This window comes from Sinocyclocheilus rhinocerous, unplaced genomic scaffold (genome assembly GCF_001515625.1).
Source record: "Sinocyclocheilus rhinocerous isolate Xijiao unplaced genomic scaffold, SAMN03320098_v1.1 scaffold438, whole genome shotgun sequence".
NCBI classification, from domain to species: Eukaryota; Metazoa; Chordata; class Actinopteri; order Cypriniformes; family Cyprinidae; genus Sinocyclocheilus; species Sinocyclocheilus rhinocerous.
This window is the reverse complement of record NW_015634015.1, coordinates 405947-433599: the sequence shown is the minus strand read 5'-3', so window position 1 is coordinate 433599 and position 27653 is coordinate 405947. Positions and strand designations below refer to the sequence as shown.

Genomic DNA, 27653 nt, shown 5'->3' with positions numbered 1-27653 from the left:
CCCAGCAATGCGGAGAAAGGGAGAAAAAGTAACTGTGCGGCTGCATCACAGCACAACTTGCACGTGCGAGCTGAAAATGAGCAGCGCAGCGCAAAACCAATGGGCTTAAAACGGGTAAGTCGACTGTTCACTGAATTCTTTTGAGTTTGGGCTTGTTTGGAATGAGTCTGTTTATTTCTGCAACCCTTTTTTGTGTTTGTTTCTGTGTGTGGTATCGCAATAGTAGCCGCGGCAGGTCAATTAGAATCTTTCTGAGTTCCAAAAACGCGTTCTAGGTTGGAAATTCGCTATACAAAGCCTGCTATACAAAGCCTTTATTAGTGCGCTTCATTACTCCTTTACGCTGTTCTCTTGTTCTGTTTCTCCTTTGTCTTGGACGAGAGCAGTGTGATTTCAGCCAAATCAAGATGGAAAACTATAAAGTTACATAATTAAGAATGAATGTTAATGTCAAAGCTATGTTTAATAAAAACATGGCTTCGTTTTACTAGCGTACTGAAGAATCCATGTCGTATATCAGTCATGCAAAAACAATATGATTGATTTTAAATGAAGAGGTAAACTGAAAGCTTGATGAAAACGCTTATTGTGAGTTTTATGGCCACTTTATAATATGACTGTATTATATAAGGCTAGCCAGATAATTTTTTTGTACAGTCAAGAAGTTAGGATTGCCATATTTTCATAGATATGTTATTTATGTCGATTATAAATGACTGGAAGGAATTGTAATACTTTAAAATCTGTAGATTAGTACAAAAAGAAACCCTGATTAGTTGATTTAAAGTGTGGACAAAGTGAAAAATTGAACAGCAGCATGTAAGTATGTGTGTGTTTGATACAGGAGAGAGTTGATCTGCATATCTGCCGAGACATGTGAAAAGACCACTGACCTCATAATTCATCCTATTAAATTGACATAAAAGCCAATTAACATGTTTATTTTAGTGGGTTGCATAGAAGGTCTTTGAATGTTGGATGTTCATGAGCTGGTGAAACAGCGGTTTCCTGACACTCAGTCTAACTCATTACGTAAAGTAGACATTTGGTACAATGGCTATTAACACTGTCTCCATTAACGATCAGAAAGCTTTTTTAAAATGCTATGTTTGATATATGTCCGAAAAGAATCAAATGACTTCAAAGCCTGTTAGAGCTTACTGAATGGCGCTTGTTTGGTTCTGACTGTAGACCTGTGACTGACATGTACAAATGGGATTTCTATAGATGGACATGAATCACTCTTGCTGTGTTAAAGTGTTAAAAAATAACAAGGATCAACTTTTTCTTGCCACTTCAAACTTCTCGACACTCCCTTGGTTTTTCTGTCCAACTTCATTTATTAAATTCATTCATAAATAATCCTGAGGAACTGACAGTTTTGTCTGTATTGCCGCTGCCGAGAGAAATTACCCCATTAATTAGAAATGAAACCAGAGGTCACACTTATCCAGCAGAGATTTATTTTAAATGAATCAATTTATAGTGTCTGAACTGACATTTTTTTGTGTGATGTGCACATCTTTTTTTTCTTAATTTCTTCTCTGAATTTTACATATTACATATTCTGGCTTTGTTGCTTGCAACACCTTGGTAGTGGGTTCGATTCTAGGAGAATGCATGAACTGATAACTAACAATTGCACCTTGAACCTTGAATGCAATGTAAGTATGACAAAAGTATGACAAAAGCATGAATGTAAATGCATATCAATTTAAAGTAGTAATTTTAATTGATTCTTATATGTAACAAACTAAAATAAAAATATACTGAAATATGATACATTTGATTTTTATATCAACATTAAAATAAATAAAAATACATCATTCTTTTTTGATTGAGAAACAATGCCACTCAGAGTGTTTTGTGTTAAATTGTTAAGAGTGCTTGCAGTTTTATCATAAACTTTTTGAGGGTTGCCTAGCAGCACAACTCATCATCACTGCAGATATAAAACAAAAACTGAGGGACAGAAAAACAATGCACTTATTGTCTTCCCATCCGTTTTACAGCGCAGAAGCGTGATTAACGTCGGCATCTATTAAGAACTAGCACAAATAGCTCATATTGATTCATGAGTGCCTTTATAAGTCTCTAACTCAAAGTGCCATTGCAGAAATCTCCCCATCAGCACTATTGAATTTCATCTTCCCCGGGAGACACACAGCACCGCAGCGCTCATCATCAGCACCATCACTCATATACAGGCCTCTGTACGGCAGCCCAACATCTTGCTTTTCATCTCTCGGCACTCCACAGGACCTGTCTGTCTGTGCTGGAGAGTGTGTGTGGCTTGTGCTTTCATATGTCTGTACAGAGACCTCCAGCCTCCTGCTGTGATGAAGTTCACAAATAGGAAATCAATGTTACAGGCATCTTGGAATGGATCTGTGCTGATTGCTAATAGTGATGACAGTCTCCACGGTCTTTTACCATCGCTTCTATAGATCTCAATACAGACCCACAGGACTAAAGGAATAGAGTGGATTCTCAGTGATTGGGAACGTAATTAATAGAGCAAGCAGTTGTGGGAAAGAAAAGTAAGAAAGAAAGAGCTAGCAGACACATCTGCCCACACTGTCTCTTACACTCTTTGCCTTTAGGGAAATTCATTGTGCATGTTTACAGTATGTCTGCATGTTTGCATCATATACGAGAATACATCTGTATATACTGTATAAATGTATATAGGACCTATATATATACTACTGCACTGTAAAAATCACTTTCAAAAACTGTAAATTTAACAGTATTTTACTATAAAATTACATTAAATGTCCCATTCGATCCAGCTTTTGACCATATATAGTAAGGGACTAATTAAAAGTCTTTTACTCTAGAATTTGTATAGTGTTTTACCATGAAAATTATGACAGCTTTTGTTGTGTTAAAAAGTTTTTCTTTTAAAAGAAGTCTCTTCTGCTCAGCAGTACTGCATTTAGTTGTCCAAAATACAGCAAAAACAGTAATATTGTGAAATATTATTACAATTTAAAATAACAGTTTTCTATTTGAATATATTTTAAAATGTAATTTATTCCCGTAATGCAAAGCTAAATTTATGTATCATTTCTCCAGTTTTCAGTGTCTAGTCTTCAGTGCTGCTCAAGAAACATTTCTTATAATTAATGTTGAAAGCAGTTGTGCTGCTTCATATTTTTGTGATATATTTGTATGAGCATTTATTTGAAATAGAAATAACATTATAAATGTCTTTACTGTCAGTTTTGATAAATTTAATGCATCCTTATTTTTATTTCTGTAATATTGTGTATTTATACTTTTCAGTATAAATATACAATAATCTATTAATGACTTGAAGACATAATAAAAAGCCAGTCTGTCTGGAGAGAGAAAGACTTGCTTTAAATTCAGAAGAGTGTGGAGACATGACTGTGTGATCGGACTGATCCTCAAAGGCCACTGCAGTTTGAGCACTTCCCTTGAGCGCTAGCTGGCATAAAGAAGTGAACACTCTTTCAGACATTCAATGTGTTTTTGACCTCTTTGTCACCCCCCAAAAATCCACAGACCTCACTTTAATAAAGCAGCTGCCTCTGCACTTCCATCAGGACCAGAACAACAGCACTTCTTATACAGTTATACAGTTTTGTATGGACTTAACTTTACACGTTACTTAGAAATATTACAGTAATGTACTACAGTAATTACTCTCATCTTTGGACAAGAGAAAAGTCGGTCTCATTTGCATTTTTAAAAACGCCTTGGCACCTACTTTAACTGGCACATTATGTGCAGTTTGAGCTCATATGATGCAGTATGAGCTTCATGCAGGAAATGCTGGGTCATATATTGACTCATGGATCGAGTGGTGACACGTGGCATCTTTCTTTTGCACTGTTTCAGTTCGACAGTGATTCATTTGGATTGTCAGAGGCCCCAGGGCTCAAACAACATGCTAAGAAATAAAATGAAAGACCAGACGAGAGAGAAGCTGAATCATGTATAATACTCAAAAGTTTCCACCTACTTTAACTGGCACATTATGTGCAGTTTGAGCTCATATGATGCAGTATGAGCTGCATGCAGGAAATGCTGGGTCATATATTGACTCATGGATCGAGTGGTGACACGTGGCATCTTTCTTTTGCACTGTTTCAGTTCGACAGTGAATCATTTGGATTGTCAGGGGCCCCAGGGCTCAAACAACATGCTAAGAAATAAAATGAAAGCCCAGACGAGACAGAAGCTGAATCATGTATAATACTCAAAAGTTTCTATAATTGCTGCTTACATCATAAGTGTAGAGAAGTCATGCTAAAAGAGATTGAATTTATAATATAGGAATGGGAGGGAAATTTAGGATAGAAATATTTGATTTGATTTGGGTGAACTTTAAAATTCTGTCTGCTGCTATTTGAAGCTTATTAACATCCACCATGATGGCACCAGTTTTCATTCATCATTTCTGACGTCTTAAATTTGCCTAAGAAGGGAGACAAAAATCAGACATGCCTTTCTGCTCAGATATGCTGTATGAATACATTATGCTTTAATTTCACAAAAGGTTGACTAGCCTTTTTAAGACCGATGGCGTTTCTGATTCCTCTGGCGTGAGAAGGTCTGTTTCATAAATTTCCTGTTTCAGTCACACTAATTATACCCACGTTCATTTGAGAGCACTGGACCTTACTCTGCCATTGTGTAGAGAACATGGCTCATTTAGGAACTTATCCATGAATAGAAAAGAAAACATCATAATTAATTCCTCCGCTTTGGGAGTCAACTTGTGTTGTGACATGAATTTATTGCATCCTGTGACTTGTGAGCAATTATTAAGACTTCCAAAGCCATGGTAGAACCTATTTTCACTACTGATTGAAAAAAGAAAATATGCAAATATGTCAGGAGAATGTGATGTTGCATTAGGAGACTGATACAATGAATATATTAGTATGAATGATGCAGCATTACTGTTGATGTTTGACAACTTTTAATGCGTTCATTACGTATTTTTCGATGAGCGTTATTGCCCTTGAGACAGTTAACGTGCTGAAGCTACTTATCATTTTAAATCCAGAGCTCATGGAATGATGGATTGGAAAGTCTAAATTCTTCACTCATGTATAAGTGTACTCATTTTCACTCAACATCTTTAGCAGAGCAGAGAAAACTGGAGTAGTTTTTGAAGAAATGGAATTCAATTGCATTTAGGTTATAATGTACAGTAGGTATAATGTAAAGGTCTTTTTCTTCAATGCAGTCATGTTTTTCCATGCAATTTCAATGCAGTTACAAAGACTGATGACAAAAATAAAGCAAAAACACCATAAAAGTATCAGAAAAATAATCCATATGACATATGAGTAGTCCATATACTTTAAAAAAAAGAGTACTTACTGCGGAAATAATATACTTTAGAAGAATATACTTAAGCATGAACTAAACGTAATGTTTTCAGAGACTAAGTTGCATGTTAATTGCAATTAAATCAAAATGTGTTGTAGTTTAAATTTATAATAAATGCAATTCACTTTAGAGTGCTTTTTGACCCACTCAAGTAGGACTTCAGTACATCTTTATATGTAATTTCATAACTGGTCTTTAAAATAAGATTACTGACAAGCATAAAGATACTAAAATATACTTTTATGTCATTTCTATTGAAACTTGTATGTCATGTACTTAAATATATTTGCAATGATATATAATAAATATATTGTAAATTATAAATAATAAACATATTTGCAATTTGCAAAGCAAGATATTACATTTAAAATATTATTAACTCTTAAATATTAACTCTTTCCCTGCCAGCGTTTTTGAAAAAAGTTGCCAGCCACTGCCTGCATTTTTAATCATTTACATTAAATTTTCATGGCCCCCAGAATATTTTGTTATATGAATATCTGAACATGCAATACATCAAAGTAAAGAACAAAACAAAACTTTATTCTAGCTTTAAGCATTTTTTTTTTTATCAACACTAGAATGTAGGTAGGTTTCATTAAAAAAGCTACATTTTCAGCAAAAAGCTGAAAAAAAATCGCGTTTTTATCAAAGACTACACGGATCATGTTCAGTTCGATGAACAAAGCATAGATGCAGAAGGTCACTTCCACCCCCAAAGCTTGCACAGTCCTTTACCACTTCCTGGATCGACATTTCACTCAGTAACATTAGGCATTTTTGATTTATATGCTGTTTATTGTTGATGATCGCATTATTTTTCATATGCATCTGCCTAAATATGAAATCACTAATTTCTGCGTTTTCCTTTGCTGTGTTTTTGATCGGGAGATTCTGGTCTCATTCAGAAGATGTGTAATAGCGCCCCCGAGCGTATAACAGTGAAAACAGCTGTAAAATCCCGTCTTTGCGTTTTCTCATATAAGACGAGATATCTCGTCAATGGCAGGAAAAGAGTTAACAGTAGCTATGTTTCCATCCACCTATTTTTATGCGCATTTTGGAATATCGCATTAAAAATGCTGGATGGAAATGCCAAGATGCGCATAAATTCTAAAAATGCGCATAAAAAACATATGCGCACATTTGAGTAGGATAAACTTTTTATTCGATAAGAAAAATGCGCATAAACTACAATGGAAACACATTTACCAAATAAATTCCTCCATGCGCATCGAAAAAGTCATGTGACTTTGCGCTATGAAACGGGATAGCTTGACTAGCAGCGGACCAATCACGTTCACAGCATCTATATGTTGTTATGGATGTTCTGAAATGCCTGAGCAAAGTCTGTCGTCAAAGTATTTCTGTATAAGTCTTACACGACTGCGTTCCTGACAGCATTTATTGTGTTTCGTCTGCTCGCTCTGAGGCGCAAGTAATTTATCATATATGAAAATTGTTACATTCAGTGGCTTCTCCTAGTTTTCTTAGTGATATTTAGTGCCAGTTAACCAGGACTCGTTGGATGGAAACGGTGCTTTATTCGCAAATGGTTTATGTAATATTCCAGTTTTGCGCATAAGTTTAATTCGAATCTTTGGATGGAAACATAGCTAGTGTTCATTTCCATATGCTTCTGAAATTAATAACACAAAGCTGGTTGAAAATCAGCAAACTTTTCCTTTAAGTATGTGCAGAGTGGACAAGGGACCATTTTCTTTGTGTTGTTGAGCATTTCCAGTGTGTTTTGGACATATCTGGACTAATTAATCTGTTGTTTTCTGTGCTAATTGTGTTGCATTGTGCCCCTTGGGCTTAGCAACCTGGAGCTGGAACTATAAAGTAAGTCTTCATTAAAATCTTCCTCTTTTATCTCTCAGAGCTCATTCATGATGACCACCTTGAGCTGGTAGACTGTGAATCTGTGGAGTGTACAGCCACGCACAGCAGAGATGTACCAAGAGGTGGCTTTCCTAGCAGGCAGCACCGATCATCAGTTTACCACCTTCCACTTTAACCCTTTGGAGAATCCGCGTGAAATCAGCAGCAAAAAAGGTGTGTTTTACAAACGCGCACAATTGCAGTGCAAGCCCGGCGTACAGGAGCACGAGGTGCTCCGGAATCGAGGAGCTGGAGCGGACGAGGGTGCTTTAGTCGACCGCACCGCCATCATCAACGTGGGTGGCATCCGTTATAGCATACCATGGTCCACTCTTGAGGAGTTCCCATTGACGCGTTTGGGGAAGTTACGCAGCTGCAGCAATGCCGAGGAAATCCTCGATTTGTGTGACGACTATGACGCGCACTGCAATGAGTTCTTCTTCGACCGAAGCCCCAGCGCCTTCCGCTCCATCGTCACGTTCCTGGCGGCCGGGAAGCTTCGTCTGCTGCGGGAGATGTGCGCGCTCTCCTTTCAGGAGGAACTGTTGTATTGGGGTGTGGAGGAGGCCAGTCTGGAGTGGTGCTGCTTGAGAAAGCTCCGTCTTCGGCAGGAGGAGCAGCGAGAGAGACTCCGGCTGGAGGAGGAGGAGGCTGAGCTGACCTCGCCCCAGTCCTGTGAGGAGGCGCCGGGCGTCGGGAGCCCAGAGGAGGGGCGTCTGGCTGGGTGCATGCACAGCCTCAGAGACATGGTGGAGAACCCGCACTCCGGGATTCCTGGGAAGATCTTCGCCTGCCTCTCGGTGGTCTTTGTGGCCATTACGGCAGTTACACTGTGCGTCAGCACCATGCCTGACCTGAGAGAGGAGGAGGAGAGGGTGAGTGTACACCTAAACATGCCAGACTAGGGCTTGTGTGACTATTTGAACTAGTTGATCTAGTTGTCCAAAAAATGTAGACAATGATTGCAAAAAACAATTTTCTTAATCAGTATTTTTGTCTTATTTTCCAGTTAAACGTGTCTAGACATCCTTAAAATTGACTTAGGAAGAAGTTAAATTATTTAAGTCTTTTATTCAGGGAATGTACAGTGCATTACATTTTTGGACCCTTATCCCAAAACCTAAATCTTTTAATTAAAAAACCCTAATCCCTATAATCCTAACCCTACGTAGCCTAACCCTAAATTTACCCTTCACTCAATACCTAAATCTAACCCTTATAATCCTAATCCGAACCTTACCCTTACCCCAAAACCGAACTCTGACCCACTAAAATCCTAAAGCTACATTTCCCCCAAACCTAAATCTAACCCCTATAATCCTAATGTAAATTTTACACTTACCTCAAACCTAACCCTAAACACTATATCCTAACCCTACCCCTAACCCAAAACCTAACTCTAACACCTATAATCCTAATCCTGACTTTACCCTTACCCCAAAACTGACCTCTAAACCCCTGTAATCTTAATCCTGACCTTACCCTTACCCCCAAACCGATCTCTATCCCTTATACAGTAATCATAATCCTGACCCTACCCTTACAAAAAACCTAAATCTAAACCCTATAATCCTAATGCTAACCTTATCCCCAAACTGAATTTTAACCACTATAATCCTAATCCTAATTTTTACCATTACCCCCAAACCTAACTCTAACCCCTATGATCCTAACTATAACAAATTTGCAGTAAATGTGATAATTTTCCAGAACAACGTGTAATTTCACAGTAAATCCGTAGTAGGTGTATGATGTTAGTACATGGTAGGTAAGGCCACCTATGATAAAGTTTTTTTTAGGTGGTTTAAGTGATGAAATACTTATTGCGGTTAATGTGAATATTCAGTTTTAATAACGTATTCCATTTTGTTTCTTAAACAATGCATCTAAATTTAAGGATGGTTAGATTTGTTTTTACTTTGAAAACAAGACAAAAATACTGATTAAAAATATGATTTTTGTGTGGTGTAAATATGAATTAATGTAAATATCACACCAGGCAGCATCAGCGGCCTGACAGTCAGCTGGAGTGTGTTTCTGTGTGACTGAGAAATGGAATCTCGCAAATCTCCAATGATGTGGGTTGCATTGACATATATGGTGCAAAACAGACATGTCCCACTCATAGTTTCTGTCAACCTCAGAATCACACATAGTTATTTTCAGGAGTCTTCAGAGCAGGTTTGAATGCATTTTGAACAGTCCAAACAGAAGTTAGGAAGCTTGTTGTGCAGTGCCCTTATACTGTTGTTTGTAAGTCTAAATATATTTGCCTGTTACCATACAAAATTAATGACATACCCAAGTGACACACTGCGATGCGTTTTGGAGCTGTCACCATATACAGTAGATTAAGCTCAGCAAGTTTGCAAGTTGCCACAGGCCCAACAACAGACACTTACCACAGGAAGACTGTGCAGTTAAATTAATAATAAACAATTAAAAGGATAGATTAAATTCTGTCATCATTCACCAACCCTGATTGACTTAATTCCTTAAAGAGATCCAATTACAGAAGGTTAGCTTACAGACTGGTTTACAGAACTGATCTTAATGATTAATTCTGTGAAAGGTTCATTCACAGTGAACCCACTGACTGGTTAACAGCTCACTTGAGAGAAAGATTACCAGTGAGATATATACATATAGGGTTAGAGTTACTACTTATTTATGACATTTTTATGGTTCTTTTGCATGTCTTTTGAATATTGAAAGCTCCAGTACTAATTCACTGCTTGGAAAAAGAACAAAAAGTACATTCTTCAAAATTTTGTGTTCTGTGTTCGAAGGAAAGTTATGAATTTGAAATGTCATGAAATGATGGCTGGATTTTCATTTTTGGGTGAACTATACCTTTTAGAATTTAAACACAGAGATTTAGACTGGAAATCATAATTAATTCAGACTTCAGTGAACTTCTGTGAACTTTTCAGTTGGGAATTTATGTTTAGCAAAACTGCAGTAAACTTTTTTGAATTCATAAAATGCAAATATAATGATCTTTGAGTTAGAGTATAGCCACTTATTTATGGTTCTTTTGCATGTCTTTTGAATATTGAAAGCTCCAGTACTAATTCACTGCTTGGAAAAAGAACAAAAAGTACATTCTTCAAAATTTTGTGTTCTGTGTTCGAAGGAAAGTTATGAATTTGAAATGTCATGAAATGATGGCTGGATTTTCATTTTTGGGTGAACTATACCTTTTAGAATTTAAACACAGAGATTTAGACTGGAAATCATAATTAATTCAGACTTCAGTGAACTTCTGTGAACTTTTCAGTTGGGAATTTATGTTTTTTTTATTAAACTGCAGTAAACTTTTTTGAATTCATAAAATGCAAATATAATGATCTTTGAGTTAGAGTATAGCCACTTAAAACACCTCTGGGCAAAACTGGCCCTCAAGTTTGGCCTTTGACAAAAACCGAGTACTCCTTCATCTCTCTGCGCTTGATGATGTGAATCGTTTTCTCTGTAAACAATTCAGAGACATGAGATGTTTGTGTGTGCAGTGTGTGTGTGTTCGTGTGAGAGAGACTGTCTCAGTAGCTAGACTGTGTACTGTTGGTGGATATTTTTCTGACAGAAACAGGCATGACAGCCTGGGGACAGCATCTCAAGTCCAGAGCCTGATTTCATGAATACCAAATTAGCCATATTCCACAGAACTATTGTAAAAGCCTGGCAGCTGTTCCTCTATCACACACACATGTGCCTACTCACTCACTCACTCACTCACACTCAGTCAGTCACATACAAACACACACCAACACTCACTCAAACGGCTTTGTTTCACTGTGTTCCTCAGGACATCCCAGTGACTATTGTTTAAAGCTGATTATAATTATTGTAGACTAAATCAACCCCTAAAAGAGGTCACACTTTAGGCTTCTAAACAACAACAGTATTTTATATTTAAGAATCAATTTAGTGATTAAGGACGTCTCTGAAGAGAGGTGTTGACACTTTTAAGGACAGTTTTGTCCCCCAAAATGCCTCAAACATGCGCGCATGCAAACACTCACACTGGTTTCCATTAGGGATGCAACGATAACATTTTTTCAGAACCGATCCTATACCGAAAATTCTGAGTATTCAGAATACAATACCGAATATCGGATCGATGCATCCCTAGTTTCCATATTATATGGGGACATTTCATAGACATGATGGTTTTTTTACTGTACAGACTGTATTTTCTGTCCCCTAATCCTAAACCAACCTCTCACACAAAACTTTCTGCATTTGTAGATTTTCAAAAAACTTCATTCTGTATGATTTGTAAGTTGTTTTCCTCATGGGGACCAAAAAATGCAGTACATGTAAATTATGCATAATTACAAGCAACTAACCCTAAACCAAACCCTATTCCTAAACTTGAACCAATAGTTAGTTCATGTTGTTAATTAAAATTACTCAGTACTTATTTTTATACTGTAATAATGACACCTTAAAATAAATTTTTTTTAATGAAAGGCTTTTGGTAACACTTTAGTTTAGGGTCCAATTCTCACTATTAACTAGCTGCTCATTACCATGAATATTACTGGCTTATTGGCTGTTTATTAGCACTTATAAACCACATATTAATGTCTTGTTCTGCATGACCATATTTTAGATCCATTAATCCACCCCATACCCAAACTTAAACCAAACCCTATTCCTAAACTTGAACCAATAGTTAGTTCATGTTGTTAATTAAAATTACTCAGTACTTATTTTTATACTGTAATAATGACACCTTAAAATAAAAATTTTTTAATGAAAGGCTTTTGGTAACACTTTAGTTTAGGGTCCAATTCTCACTATTAACTAGCTGCTCATTACCATGAATATTACTGGCTTATTGGCTGTTTATTAGTACTTATAAACCACATATTAATGTCTTGTTCTGCATGACCATATTTTAGATCCATTAATCCACCCCATACCTAAACTTAACAACTACCTTATTAGCTATTAATAAGCAGCAAATTAGGAGTTTATTGAGGCAAAAGTCATAGCTGATAGGTCCTCAAACTACAGTGAGATTTTTTTAAATGGAATTTGTATAAGCATTTAAAATCAATTTGTAATCTGTAATTATATGCTTTGTTCACCATCTTGGATTTATTTTTATTTTAGCTTGTCGCAGTGCATTTTGGGATTGTCTGATCTGCATTATCTCTTCTGCTGTTTTTGTAGTATGCTAATGCAATTATATTTGCTATACTCTAAGCTCTAAACCCCACAACAGAGGGCAAACTCTGACCCCCACACACATTCACCCACAGTCAACTTTTCATCTTTGTTTTTTGGCTGGTAACACAAGGGGCATGTTTTCAAGTTTTAATATTTAACTAATTAAAAACGAATCAGTAGAAGAGACTTTAGTCATATTTGCATCAGTCTCTGGTGCTCTTGCTGCAGTGAACTTCAAACACAATATATTTAATGTGCTAATCAAGCCTTAGACATGTAGTAACACCAGTTTAATCATGACAACTCTCTGAATAGTTTTAGCATGCTGATGGATATTAACAGTGTTAGGCACCGATCAGACAGAACACGTTTTTCAGTTTTGAAAACATGAGGCGCACTGCACTGCCTTTTTTTGGTTGACTTTTTTTTTTAATTTAGAAAAGAGCAGCGTGCTGCAGTTTGTTTATGTTGCTAGGCAACCACCGAATCAGCTGTCCTGTCAGTCTAATCAAGGATTATAGCGTGAGCGCTCTAAAATCTTTGGTTTGCTGTTAAGTAAACTGTCATATTAGCAGAAACCTTAAAAAAATTCAGCTCTGGGTAACCTGTGACAGACACCACAAGTTTCTCCTCCATCATTGCAGTCTCTGGACTTTCCAAGCAACTGTAAACTTCCGTCTCCACACCGGAAGGCCCGCCTCTCCATTTATTCAATTGGACAATGGAAAAAAATGTGAATGACGTTGGGTGCTTTTCGGCTCAGAGTTGCTTTTTTTTCAACTTCAGGCGCTCAGAGCGCTCCTGCAAAAACGCGAGGTGCGGCAGGCGACTAAAACGCGAGGCACTCGGGTGCTTAAACAGCGTGCAAAGTGCTTACTGCCAATAGAAAACTATTTTAAAAAAGGGCCTCTCACTGCAAAACAAAACAAAAAACACATGTTCTGTCTGATTGGGGCCTTAGTGTATTTGGTCTAGATCTGCTATGCATGCTGCTGAGTCCTGTAGAATAGATACTACCACTAAATACACAGACGCTGTTCTAAGCAAGTAAGATATGCTGCTGCTGCATGATTATGTCTACATAAATGCTGTAGCAGATCTAGACAGGTGGTGCTGGGGGAGGTGGAGGGTTTCAGAGGAACTCTTACAGCATGCTGCAGGACCGTCTTACAAAAAACACTGAGCCAGACTATTTAAATGTTGAGAAAGCAGAGGCCAGTCAGCTTGTGCCATGTAGTAAATCATATGATGGCTAGCAGATTGAATATAAAGGAGCTTTCAGTCTGCGCCATCTAGAGTGTCATGACTGAACCACATATTTATATGACCTTGCATCTGAAACCCCTTGACTGTTAGTAATGATACCATCAGATCAGATTAGAGTTTAAGGGAAAACCCAACAACCATAACAATACTCCTGTGCACAGGGCCTGTTATATATACATTTTTCAACTTTTCAGAGTTCTGACTAAGGAGTGTTTGTGTACTGGAGCACAGCCCTCCGCATGACATCAATAAAGACGGCAGAGATTAAAGCAGAGAAAGAGAGCGCGAAGTGTCTTCCACAATCAAAGGGCCACACTGAAGAACAGCAGGAGGAATCCAGGGAGCTCTTTATCTTCAAAGAGACAATCAATCACTGTGTGCAATGCATTCTGCTCCGGAACCCCCTCACAAACACACACACACACATATCCATGCGGACACATGCATATACAGTCACAAACACTAAGCACTCAAGCATGGGACACACACACACTTGTCTCTTATTAACCTGCGTGGCCTGACTGAGAGGCATATTGTACAGGGTTGTTTTTAAAATAAGCACTGCATCTGTGTTTACAGGCTGTGGGATTGTGTATTTTTGGAAATGGCCAATGTTCTGCCAGAAGGCCAATATTAATAATCACCTAATGAACACTTCAGTGCGTTTAAAAAACAAAAGGGCATACCCTTGTGAAAAATAACTCTGCTTTATTGTATTCAGTGTGCACATGTAGTGTACTTCATATCAGTATATATTTTAAGAAAAACTATATACTTGCAGATAAAAAGTGCACTTTATAATATCAAATTCAATGTTTTAGTTTTAGTGCATTTTAAATCATTTTGTCTTAATATTTTTTTGTCATGCTTTAAAGAAGTACACTTACTTTGATGTGTGGAGTCACATACTAAAGGACATGTAAAGTACTTGATTATACTTTGAACTGTAGTGTGTTATTCAGTATAATTACATGTAAAGTTAATATATTTTACATGTAGTAAATTGAAATTTGATCATTACAAATGTGTAGTTACAAATATGACATACGAGAAATTAAAGTTTATTTTAGAATTACATAAAAATAAGTACTTGAGTCCTACTTAAGTGGGCCAAAATGCATAAACATGCCAAATGTCTAAAAATGTTACATTAAGATCACACTTAAGTATATTCTTTGAAAGTATATTTTTCCTGTAATAAGTATTCTTTTAAAAAGTATGCTAAAATGCACTTCTCTTTTCTACTGGGTACAAAGGTCTGAGTATCTTTGAAAGATTTGATGCCATAAACCTCGCAGACCTTTGGCAAATCCAGCCACCAGTTCTTTCTCAGAAGAGTTTATTGTAGCAGCCTAGTAACAAATTGGTGGATAGTCCGTTGGCAGGCCGTCTGAGACTACAGCCTCATATGCTACATTACCTACACTAATGCCACAATAAGTGTACAAACCCAACTCAAAAGCTGACCTAACTCTCAATTCATTCATTATACAACAGCAAACAATTACATTATCACACTAGACACATTATCTGTGGCCTCTGAGGAAACCTGCTGTTATCTATAATGAGTTTGTGATGCACTAAAATGCCTCAATTAGAGAATTAGTTGAGCGACTCAAGAGACAGACTGAAGAGAGAAAAACACTAGATGAGTCCCGTAAATAACTTCTCTCGCACAGGAGACGATGATAAATGCCACGTTTTTAGCACTTGAATATTCCGCAGATCCAGTGGCCCTTGTGAAAAAGAAGTGCACTTAATTGTACTAAAATGTGCACTTGTAGTGTACTTCAAATCTTAGAGTGTTTTTTAAAAAGTGTACTTGCAGATGATATAATATTAATGACATAAAAGGCTGCTTAAGTGAATTTAAAGAGAGTTCAGTTTCTTAACACACTTAAGTAGATTTTTAAAAAGTGCCCTTTAAAAAGTTTTTCTTTCTATGAAGCACATTTTAAATCATATGATTTAAAATGTACTTAATTAGTTAATCACAACTAATTGACTAACAGTTAATTAGTTAATCATAAGTACACTTATTTTGATGTGTTGACTAACATACTAATGTATTTGATTATAATTGTAACTAGTGTGTTATTCAATATTACATTTAAAGTTAATTTTAAATTCACTGAATTGCGACTTAATCATTACAAAAGTGTACTTAAAATATATCTAAATACATGATATACAAGTTTCAATAGAAATGACATTAAAGTATATTTAAATTTAGCAAAAATGCTTGTCGGTATATTCAGCTGTACACTTCAAAAACAATTATGAATTATGAAATTGCATTTAAAGATGTATTTAAGTCCTACTTAAGTGAGTCAAAAACGCTCTTAAGTTCAATTAATTGTGTAAATTTAAACTGATATATTTTCATTTAATTGCAAAAAAACATGCAATTAAGTGTCAAAAAAAAGAATCACTTCACACTTAAGTACTGTATATTCCTTTAAAGTATGTTGTTTCTGTGATAAGTACTCTTTAAAGTATGATAAAGTGCACTTGTTTTAGTGTACTTAAAGCACTTAGCAGTAAGTGTACCTAGGTTTGGTCCCTTTTTGCTTTAAAATGAAAAGGTTTAAATGAAATAAAGCCCATATATTGTACACTTCAAACCCTAGTAAAAAGTAATATATTTAAAAATACATTTCATACATTTAGTTCAAATCTATTAAAGTATTTACTGACATATTGCTCAAGAACGTACTGATAAAAAAATTATAATTAAACTTTATTTTAAGTACTACTTGTGCACAACGCACATTTCTTAATATTAAGCCTAAAATGTGTTTTAATGTCACTGTTGATGAGGATTGTATGATCTTTGAATAATATCGGCATTTAAATGCAAGATATTTCAAGTGTACCTGAAATATACTTGCAATAGTTCCACTTTAGCACAATCAAATATACTTCAGTATATCTTTAGTTGGACTTCAGCACTACTTCTTCACAATTAAAGTGCGTTAAGTACAAAATTAGTTGTTACAATTTAGCAGACTTTAAGTATACCAGTTTAGTGTACCAACATGATTGCAGAGTATTTTTATTAAGCGCATAAGCATTTAAATGTATTTAGCATGAAATAAATGTATTTAAAATACATTTTAGTATATTTATTTTTCACTAGGGTACACATTTTACACCAATCACAGGGTTGCCATAAACATTCATAATGCACTTTGTAGTGATCTCAAAGTGCAACCTAGTGATACGAGTGTTAACACTGAAACAGTTATTGACAAAAATAACGATTTTGCACTCACATACAGTACACACACACCTTTACATCACGGGTGACTGATCTCATCCATCAGAGCTTAAATGCCCCTCTGAGATCCCGAACAGGCTTCGACAGAGAGAAGAGAGCAATATCATAGTTGTCAGTCTATTTAGCTTCTAACGGAACACTTGACCCTGAGTTATGATGTCTAGCAGCCGCTGGGACTGAGCGAGAGAAAGAAGGACAGAAAGTCTCACAAAACATTTTACTCTCATGTGATTCCTAATGAATGTTGACAGAAGGACGCAAGCGAAGCAGTCATGCATGATGAATATTAAAAATATTGATAATGTGATTAAAGCTAGAAAACATAATTACTCCTGTCACTCTTCTGTGTAGGGTTTTACAGTTAATATCAAAGCTGTCTGCAAGTATAGGACAGGCCAATTGTTCTGATGGGCTCTGGAGCAGCGAAATCCAGCTGAAGCACTCAGACGTGCCCACACACTCAGACAGGAGAGCACTGGAAACATTTGACCCTGACTGAGAGAATGAGAGAAAGCAGGAGACATATGAGATGATTGCCAAATTGTAGCCCAGTTTAGAAGGGGATAAAAAGGTGATGATGGATGGAAGGCATTTCATCCTGAGAACAGTTACACAACCACAACAAAACCACCTCTACCTGAGCAGATCAGGACAGTCACATGGGTTTCCTGTTAGAACTGTGAGAATGCGATAGCATTGAAATTATAGGGCCAAACGCACCAATAGCACACTGTAAGAGTGAGCAGATTTGTATGATCTTGGCACTCCTACACTGTAAAAAGTAGTAATAATCTCAAAGTTATAAACAAAAATTTGAAGTATGTTTTAAAAGAAAATCAATTTTCAGTTTTCTACTTCAAAATGTAATTAACAAAATGTAACTAACCCTAACCTAACCTATTATATATATGTGACCCTGGACCACAAAACCAGTCATAAGGGTACATTTTTTCGAAATTGAGATTTATACATCATCTGAAAGCTGAAAAAAAAAAGCTTTCCATTGGTGTATGGTTTGTTAGGAGAGGACAATATTTGGTCGAGATACAACTATTTGAAAATCTGGAATCTGAGGGTGCAAAAAAAATCAAAATATTGAGAAAATCGCCTTTAAAGTTGTCCAAATGAAGTTCTTAGCAATGCATATCACTAATCAAAAATTAAGTTTTAATATATTTATGGTAGAAAATTTACAAAATATCTTCATGGAACATGATCTTTACTTAATATCCTAATGATTTTTGGCATAAAAGAAAAATCTATAATTTTGACCCATACAATGTATTTTTGGCTTTTGCTACAAATATACCCCAGCGACTTAAGACTGGTTTTCTGCTCCAGGTTCACATATTATAAACCTATGTACATATACATACATATGTACAAATCTTATGGGGATTTCATTTTGTGGGTTGTTATAAACATATATTCATTCTACACAGAGAATGTATGTATAATTATATATTACCTTATAGGGCAATTATTATGTCAATCCCTATTATATTATTATAAAATTATATATCATCTTATAGATAACATATAACTTGATTTAGGGAAATTATTATATAATTGCACTTTTATATTATTGTAAAATTATATATGATCTAATAGGTAACATCTATGGCAATATAGGGAAATAAATGTCATATATTACATTTCCTTATGGGTTGCTATGCCATTCCTTTCAAAATGATGAGAATCTTGGAAAGTTGATTATTATTGTAGTGCACAAGCATTTCAGAATATGCTTTAGTTTGGGCCAAATGATTACAAAAGTTATATTTAATGAGTTGATATTTTAATGACACTTCTATGTTGTTTTTTTTCTACTATACTTTGCAGTTGGGATGAGGTTCCTATCGAATGCAGAGCAATGATTTTCACTAATCATCTGTGCACAGAACATTCTTCCAGCAGTCTTCTGGTTCATCCACATGGTCTTTGGCAAGCTTCAGAAGGCCTTGGAGAGCAGTGGCTTCTTGCTGTCCTGCCATACATACAGTACCATTCACATTCAGTGTTTGTCTGATGGTGAACTCATAAACACCAACCAATGAAAAAGAGTCCTGTAAATCCTTAGATGTTACCCTGTTTTTCTTTGACTCCGTGAAAAGTTTTCCATCTTGATTTTGGTTGGATGACCACTTTTAGGTAGAGTAACAACCGAGGCGTCCCTTGGAAAAAGGAGATGTCAGCAACACACTGACAATCTAGCTGACAGAGTTCAATTTATGCCAAAAGTCTTTATTCATAACAAACTAAAAGCAAAGTCTGTGCGCATATTCACTTGAATTTTGGAAATGAAATTCAAAGAAGCTGTTATCAGGCAGCGCTTTGAATTCTGAAGTTGACAGGCTTCAGAAAGCGTGGGGAACGCGAGAGGCGTGTGTGATTGTTTCCGCCGCATCTCACGGGCGAATAACAGTAATTAAAACACTGCGGGGCCAGGCTCTTACATCCACTAAAATATAATAGCCTCCTCTCACCTAAACTGCATTTGATTCATTGTTACTGCCTTACTTTGCCACATGTGTAGGTGGGCCTGGGGCAAGTTGTCACACTTTTACTCCAGTCAATATTTCTGTACAGACACATACCTTAATATCTTGACAACAAAAAAGCCCAGGAATACATTACCGTTCATTTAAAACAGGGGGCATGTTGTTGCACTATATATGGAATAAAATGTTGCAATTTAAATTTATTTGTTTGAATATGAAAACTAAAGTAAAAAGAAAGGGGGAGGAAAGTAAAAAGCAAATTGTTAAAATTAAATTAAATATATATTTTAGTTTATTACAATGCCCAGGTACTTTTTATCACACCATTGTTCAATTTAACAGGAAAAAATTTTGTTGCACTATATATGGAATAAAATGTTGCAATTTAAATTTATTTGTTTGAATATGAAAACTAAAGTAAAAAGAAAGGGGGAGGAAAGTAAAAAGCAAATTGTTAAAATTAAATAAAATATATATTTTAGTTTATTACAATGCCCAGGTACTTTTTATCACACCATTGTTCAATTTAACAGGAAAAAATAGTATAAAAGTATAACAAGCCATCTTACACAATATATTTGTATTTAAAATGTATTAAATACATAATTATTACAGCAAAATTTTAATGACTTATCAGCACATTTTAACAGTGATGATTATAATGCAGTATACAATGCAGTTGATACTGTTTTATACTGTATAGGGGAGAGCGATAGGTAAGGTGAAGTGAATCTCATGCTCAGTGAAGTGAATTAACTGAACATATGCAAAGTAATATTGATGAAATGCATTACAGGTCTATTTATGTGTGTTTGTTGGGGAAAGTGCTGGCTCAGTGAGTGTGATCAGTCATGTTGAATGATGCACAGCTCGTCCTGCAGATGAAGACATCAGATCATGCTGTAATTGTCTGCTTTTAATTTGATCAGTGAGGTACTGAGAAAAAATAGGAAAACCAAGCCCTCGTCCAAAAAGCTTCCCATCAAAGCAAAATGATAAAACCACAACATAAGAGCATTTCAGAGAAAAGACCTAATGGACTATAAATGCATTTCTTCTGTCTCACACACACGCAAACATTAGCCAGTACCAAGGCAATTATCATTACGTTATATTATTATATAATGAAAATCAATATACATTATATATATTAAATTTACATTACATTTACATTTAGTCATTTAGCAGACGCTTTTATCCAAAGTGACTTACAAATGAGGACAATAGAAGCAATCAAAACTAACAAAAGAGCAACAATATGTAAGTGCAAATGACAAGTCTCGGTTAGCCTAACAGTGAAATGGCTTGAAGGAGATGAGATGGAATAGGATCAAGCGGACAAGTAGTAGGATGATTGGAAAGGATGAGTTTAGAGAGTGGAGAGAAGGATGAAAGCAAGTGTATGTTTGCTGGTAAGATGTGCTTGACAGTTTGTGGTGTGGCAAATTGTGCACTGAGGTTTGTAATTTTATTAATGAAGAATTTGGCAAAGTCGTCAGCTGTTAGAGTTGATGAAGGAGGGGGAGGAGGAGGACAAAGGAGGGAGGAAAATGTTTTAAAGAGCATGCGAGAGTTAGGCGAACTGTTAATTTTGTTGTGATAGTATGTCCTTTTAGCAGTAAAATAACAATAAACACACATAATGGTATAATGGCAGACGTGTTAGTTTTTTTTTTTTACCTAAAATCATAAGAAAGAACAGGCCTCTCTCATCTTTTTAAGTGGGAGAACTTGCACAATTGGTGGCTGACTAAATACTTTTTTTCCCCACTGTATATATATATGTATTTATATATATATATATATATATAAAATCCATGCCTTGCCAAAGGAGCTATGCTTGAAATGAATAGTTCACCAACAAAAGGAATCATTTAATCACCCCTCCAAACTTTTATGACTTTATTTCGTGGAATGTAAAAGGAGATGTTAGTTTTTCACTCTTTTCCACACAGTAAAAGGGAATGGGGACCACAGCTGTCAAGCAAGATTTTCACAGCAAGATTTTTGTATGGAAACAAGCAACATGGACATTCTGCTAACTATCTCATTTTGTGTCCCAGAGAAAAAAAGAAAGTCATATGCACTCTAACTTGGGAAATTTCCACAAATAACATCTAAAACATTCTCCTCATCAACTCTTTTCATTATTAGGAAATAATCACATTTAATTATACCTTTAAATATTATAAATTAGACATAAATGTTCTAACTGCCTGTCTGATCCGTGACGGGAAAAACAGATTTGTCTGGATGAAGCCCTTTAATACATTTCAATCAGGGCTTCAGAGTAGATTGATTATTTTTCCCTAGAGAAATGTGTCGTTAAACGTGGCATGCAGGATTGTACAAGTCTGTCCCCTCAGAAACAGCGTTATGCGTCAAACAGCTCAAGTATGACGTAAAGGTCCACTGGTCTGTGGTCTGATCCACTAATCAGTTTGCAGTATCTGAGTCAGCAATAATGTATTAATAAGTCATTAAATAGCTGAGGGTTGGTTGCAGAAGTGTTATGTGGCATATACATCTCTGTTAATTAGCATTATAAATAAAGGCATCAAATGATGATCCTCTGTAAATTGAGAAAAGTATTAATGATAAATTACTTAATCGTGAATTTAAAAATTAAGACATGTGGATTTTGATATCTGTGTTGGCTAAATGAGTTTAGACTGATGATACTGTATCTGTGATGACTTTAATAAGTGTGCACCTTGTGGAATTTTCCACATTTTGTTTTTACAAAATAAATCTCTGAGAATATTTGCCAGTGTTCAGTGCATTACTGGTCAAAATTTGGAATATGAAGATTTTCTAATATTTTTGAAGTGATGTCTCTACATAGATCTTAAGAAGCAAATCATCCTGATTTCTGAAGGATCATGTGACACTTAAGACTGGAGCTTAGATATCAAAAATATTGAAAATTCAGCTTTGCATCACAGGAATTAATTACATTTTAAAATATATTCAAATAGAAAACGGTTCTTTTAAGTGGCAATAATATTTCACAATATTACAGTTTTTACTGTATTTTTGTTCAAATAAATGCAGCCTTGGTGAGCATAAAAGACTTCAATCAACAATATTAAAATGGTGTAACAATATTAAAACGTTTAAGTTGTGTAATACTGTACAATGATTATAATCAGTGAGCTACGATAATATTGAAACATCCAGATAATTTGTATTACTTCTGTACCTTCATGACACAACATAACTCATCTAAACAACTTTGGACCCCACTGACTTGTTGTTTTTAATGAATAAATGAATAAATAAAAAACAAAAAGGACTGAGACATTTTTCAGAATATCTTTTGTGTTCATCAGAAGAGAGGAAGTCATAGAGGTTTGGAACAACACAAAGCGTATATCTATCCCTTTAAACCACAAATGTATGAATTGCCTCTGCAATATAACAAAGAGTGAAAAATTTAAGGGGGTCTGAATACTTTCCGTACCCACTGTAAATGGATTATATAACGAATATATCAAACCAATCTGCATTTCATTATAAACTTGATTTAATATTTTGTATTTAATACAATGAGATTCAGACATTTTAAATATTCAAATGTCTTCACATTTTTTGTGGTCACTTTATATTAATACTTGAGAGCCTTTGGCATTAACTATAGCTGAGATGCTTTGGGTGAGTTTTGAAGTTGGAATATAATTGCACTGATGCTAAAATGGTCATTTTATAGGTCATTCCAGATTGTTAACGTTTATGATTTTAAGCTTCCCTGTACGATTTTCCCATTTTTTCAGTCCTGCTGCATAAAAGCATCCACTGCGCTTCACTGAGGGGGTGTTTAGTGTATTGTGTTGTGTGCTTTACATGTAGCACTGAAGCCAGACTAATCTAAATTGTGGAGTGCCTTTGGGCAACTTTAGACTTCAAGGCTTTCCTCTCTATTCATGCCAGATTTCTGTGTGTATGTATTGTTGCCACATGCACAGTTGGAGAATTATAAGTCGTTTAGAGTTGCCTTAAGTTTCTTTTTGTCCTGACACTGGTGGGTGGCCAGTTCTGGGCACATTCGCTGTTCTTCCATTCTCTCTCACACATTTAGTGATGACCTTCATTGCTCTTCAGAGTATAGTCAATGTGTTAAAAATGTTATTAAATCTCTCTGGTTTCCAAGAACCTTGTCTTCAGCATTCATGGAACATTTTTGTGTCTTTATGATTACAAATTACTCAGAAAGTACACAAGTTTCCCAGACACAAACAAGTGTATTTATCTGAAATCAAGATGCAGCTATCAAGTAGACGCTAGTCAAGAAATTACAGTACAAGCCAATCATGTTACACAATAGCTTTTGAATTTACTACATTTTCTAAAATGAATGTGTTTGTCTTATAATTTAAGAAATTGTATAAAAATGCAGAGCAGACTTTCAGAATATGCATCGGTCAAGCTTAAGCATTTACAATTTATTAACTAACTTGATTAGTTATACAAAGTTCTAGCTCAGTGAGGGACTAACACAAAGGTAAATTTAATACATTTTGATAATATCAAACTAATTTCTGTAATTTTATCAAACATTATGGAATGTCTTCATCACTTATACTTACTGATGCTTGATGCTTTTCCCATCAAAATTACACAAGATGCTGTCATTTTGGAACTGGCTTTTGTTAGGGAAGTTCACCCTAAAAATTAAAATTCTGCCATCATTTACTCACCCTCATTTCATTCCATTTCGTTCCAAGCCCATAAGACTTTAAGTTTGTCTTCGAAACACAACTGATATATATATATATATATATATATATGAAAGATTGATATAGATATGTATGTTGCCTATTAAAGTTTTGATTAAACCACTGGATTCACATGGATTACTTTTACAGTGCCTTTGTGAACTTTTTGGAGCTTTAAAGTTTTTGATTATCTAGACCAGGGGCCTCATTTTTAAAATGTGCGTACGCACAGATGTGATCTTAGAGTGTGCGTACGCTAAAATCCACGGCAACGTTCATATTTATAAAAACGGTCTTTGACGTGGAAAAGTACTTACCGCCACGTCAGGGTCTGAGCAGACGTACGCACTTTTCCTTGTGGCAAAGTCGGAGTACTGCAGCTATTTGAACATCTAAGCTGCAATAATAATAAAAGCGGTCTACGTGCAAGCACTGAATTCATCATAAACCATAAAGATGCAGTGTAAGAGATTAATCATACGATCATTTGCGATTTATAAATGTCACATCTGGAAGAGAGGCGTACGCACGTTCGTTTTCTCTGAATCGCACTTACGCACTTTTGAGAAATTATCTTAGAACAAATTTAGGACGGTTTATACGCAACATTTTATAAATGAGGCCCCAGGGGTGTCCAAACTTGTTCCTGGAGGGCCACTGTCCTGCACAGTTTATGCTGTGTTCCATTTGTACTCGGAAGTTTAAAATTCCGAGTTCTCAGTAGGAACTTCTAACTGGAAAGCCCTCCAGAGTCAGAGTTCCAACTCGGAATCTTGGAGGAATCGAAACAACTCAGAATCCAATATTGCTGCTTTGTGCATCAACAAAAGAGAAACAGTAGTAATATATTGTTTATTAGCACTTATGTTTGTCTGTGTCTCAATTCTGGTGGTGCAAACTGTACTATCCAACCTCTATTTGTGGACATGATACTATGGCTTTATCTGTGCAAACTGGTATTGCTAACAATGGATGTGTTCTTGGTTTTCTGACTTCTCTACTGTGATGTTATTCCCAGCTCCGACATCTGACTTCCAAGGTCAATCGAACGCAGCATTAGCTCCAATCCTAATTACTGTAAACGCACCTGAACTAGCTAATCAAGGTCTTCAGACTCATTAGAAACTTCTAGGCAAGTGTGTTGGAGATAGCCGGGACTAAAATCTGCAGGACATTGGCCATCCAGGAATATTGCTTAATGAATTGTCATTTTTTTCACATTAGAAGTGAGTGCAGCACCCAGGGACATGACAAAATTCAAACATCTGCTTGAAACATAGTAAAATAATTTAAAATGTACAGTGCCTTGCGAAAGTATTCATACCCCTTCATTTGTTTTACATTTTGTTATGTTGCTGCCTGCAAAATGAATGCTCCTGAGCTAAATTTCAACTGTCCCAGATAACAGTAACAGTATGAATACTTATGCAATGGAATCATTTTAGTTTTTTATTTTTAATAAATTTGCAAAGATGTTAAAAACCAGTTTTTTTGCTTGACAATTATGGTGTATGGAGTGTAGATTGATGTGGAAAAAAGTAATTTAAAGCAGTTTAACATAAGGCAGCAACAAAACAAAATGTGAAAAAAATGAAGGAGTATGAATACATTCGCAAGGCACTGTATTCCTGTGTTACACTTAATTGTGATATTGTGTTAAAGAAAAACGAACTATTATGATTTCCTTCTTTTAGCATATATATTATCCACTATATCGAGACATACTGCATAATGACCTTCTGAATGAAGACTCTGAATGATACAACAAAATGTGAGACCCTAACCCTGAGCTCAACTAACGTGTGTTTTCTCTCTCAGGGTGAGTGCTCCCAGAGGTGCTACAACATCTTTGTGCTGGAAACAGTCTGTGTGGGCTGGTTCTCCCTGGAGTTCCTGCTCCGTTTCATCCAGACGCAGAGCAAGTGGACGTTCTTACGCACACCCCTCAACATCATCGACGTGGTGGCCATCCTGCCCTATTACATCACTTTGATAGTGGACTCACTGTCCGTGGGCGACCGTCCCACCGGCTCAGGAAACAACTACCTGGAGAAGGTGGGATTGGTCCTGCGAGTTCTTCGAGCATTGCGGATCTTCTACGTGATGCGTTTAGCACGTCACTCTTTGGGGCTGCAGACGCTTGGGTTGACCGTACATCGCTGCACTCGAGAGTTCGGACTGCTCTTGCTGTTCCTATGTGTGGCCATGGCACTGTTCTCTCCGCTGGTCTTCCTGGCGGAGAGCGAGATGGGCGCCAAGCAGGAGTTCACCAGCATCCCCGGGAGCTACTGGTGGGCCGTCATTTCGATGACGACTGTTGGATACGGTGACATGGTTCCTCGCAGCATTCCAGGCCAGGTGGTGGCGCTCAGCAGCATCCTGAGTGGAATCCTGCTCATGGCATTCCCAGTCACATCCATATTTCACACTTTTTCACGGTCCTACCTGGAGCTTAAAGAGGAACAGAATCGGGCCACACGGCACAAGCCCGATTCACAAGACAGCACCAAGTCCCAAAACAGTGAGGATTCACAGGACACTGACAGTTCCTTACATGGAATCACAGAGACCGCCGCAGTTGGTGCGAATCACTGCAGATCCGTAGCTGTGGCAAGTCAAGGAGCACCACAGGTCAGGAGATCTCTAAAGTCGTAATGCAAACTGCTGACTGTAAGACTACGGAAAAAAAAACATGTACAAAGACATGCTACAGGTGATCGGCCATAAATAGTACCTGTATAATCAGGTGACTTGACAATAATAGACAGTGGGAAAGGGATTAAAATGGACAGGTTTGTATGTCCAAAGCACAATTATTGAAAGAGATGGTTCACCCTAAAATGAATGTTCTGTCATCATTTACTAACCCTCATGTTGTTCCAAATGCGTATGACTTTCTTCTTCCGTAGAAAAAAATGGAAATGTTTAGCAGAATGCTAATTGGTTTTATATAAAGAAAGTGAATGGAGACTGGATCTATAAACCCAAAAACACATTTTTAAAAAGTGGTCCATGACTCATACTATTATATTCAAAGCTTTCCGAGGCCATAAGGTAACTTTGTGTGAGAAAATGATGCACGGAGCTTCCCCTCCGTGTTAGCTCTTAAAGCTCATTTTTGGTTGAATATTCAAATGTGTCACATCATGTTTGACATCAGTGACAAGATGCAACATTGTTGTTGCATATATCATAACGCATATTGGTCAAGGAGCACCACAGGTCAGGAGATCTCTAAAGTCGTAATGCAAACTGCTGACTGTAAGACTAAGGAAAAAAAACATGTACAAAGACATGCTACAGGTGATCGGCCATAAATAGTACCTGTATAATCAGGTGACTTGACAATAATAGACAGTGGGAAAGGGATTAAAATGGACAGGTTTGTATGTCCAAAGCACAATTATTGAAAGAGATGGTTCACCCTAAAATGAATGTTCTGTCATCATTTACTAA

At 36.3% G+C, this 27653-nt stretch overlaps 1 protein-coding gene across 1 annotated transcript; it reads left to right on the top strand.

Moving 5' to 3' along the window:
- Window positions 1-22: 22 nt before the first annotated feature.
- Window positions 23-27615, top strand: LOC107745038 (potassium voltage-gated channel subfamily G member 2-like). The gene is made up of 4 exons (XM_016558869.1): window positions 23-114; window positions 7254-8129; window positions 26016-26828; window positions 27420-27615. The coding sequence occupies exons 2-4, from the start codon at window positions 7326-7328 to the stop codon at window positions 27441-27443; spliced, it is 1641 nt and encodes a 546-aa protein (XP_016414355.1). The 5' UTR covers window positions 23-114; window positions 7254-7325; the 3' UTR covers window positions 27444-27615.
- Window positions 27616-27653: the final 38 nt, after the last annotated feature.

Coding starts and splice junctions, on each gene's coding strand:
- LOC107745038 (XM_016558869.1), top strand. CDS start 7,326: ATGTACCAAGAGGTGGCTTTCCTAGCAGGCAGCACCGATCATCAGTTT. Junction 8,130..26,015: donor TGAGAGAGGAGGAGGAGAGG/GTGAGTGTACAC, acceptor TTTCTCTCTCAG/GGTGAGTGCTCCCAGAGGTG. Junction 26,829..27,419: donor CAAGTCAAGGAGCACCACAG/GTCAGGAGATCT, acceptor GGAGCACCACAG/GTCAGGAGATCTCTAAAGTC.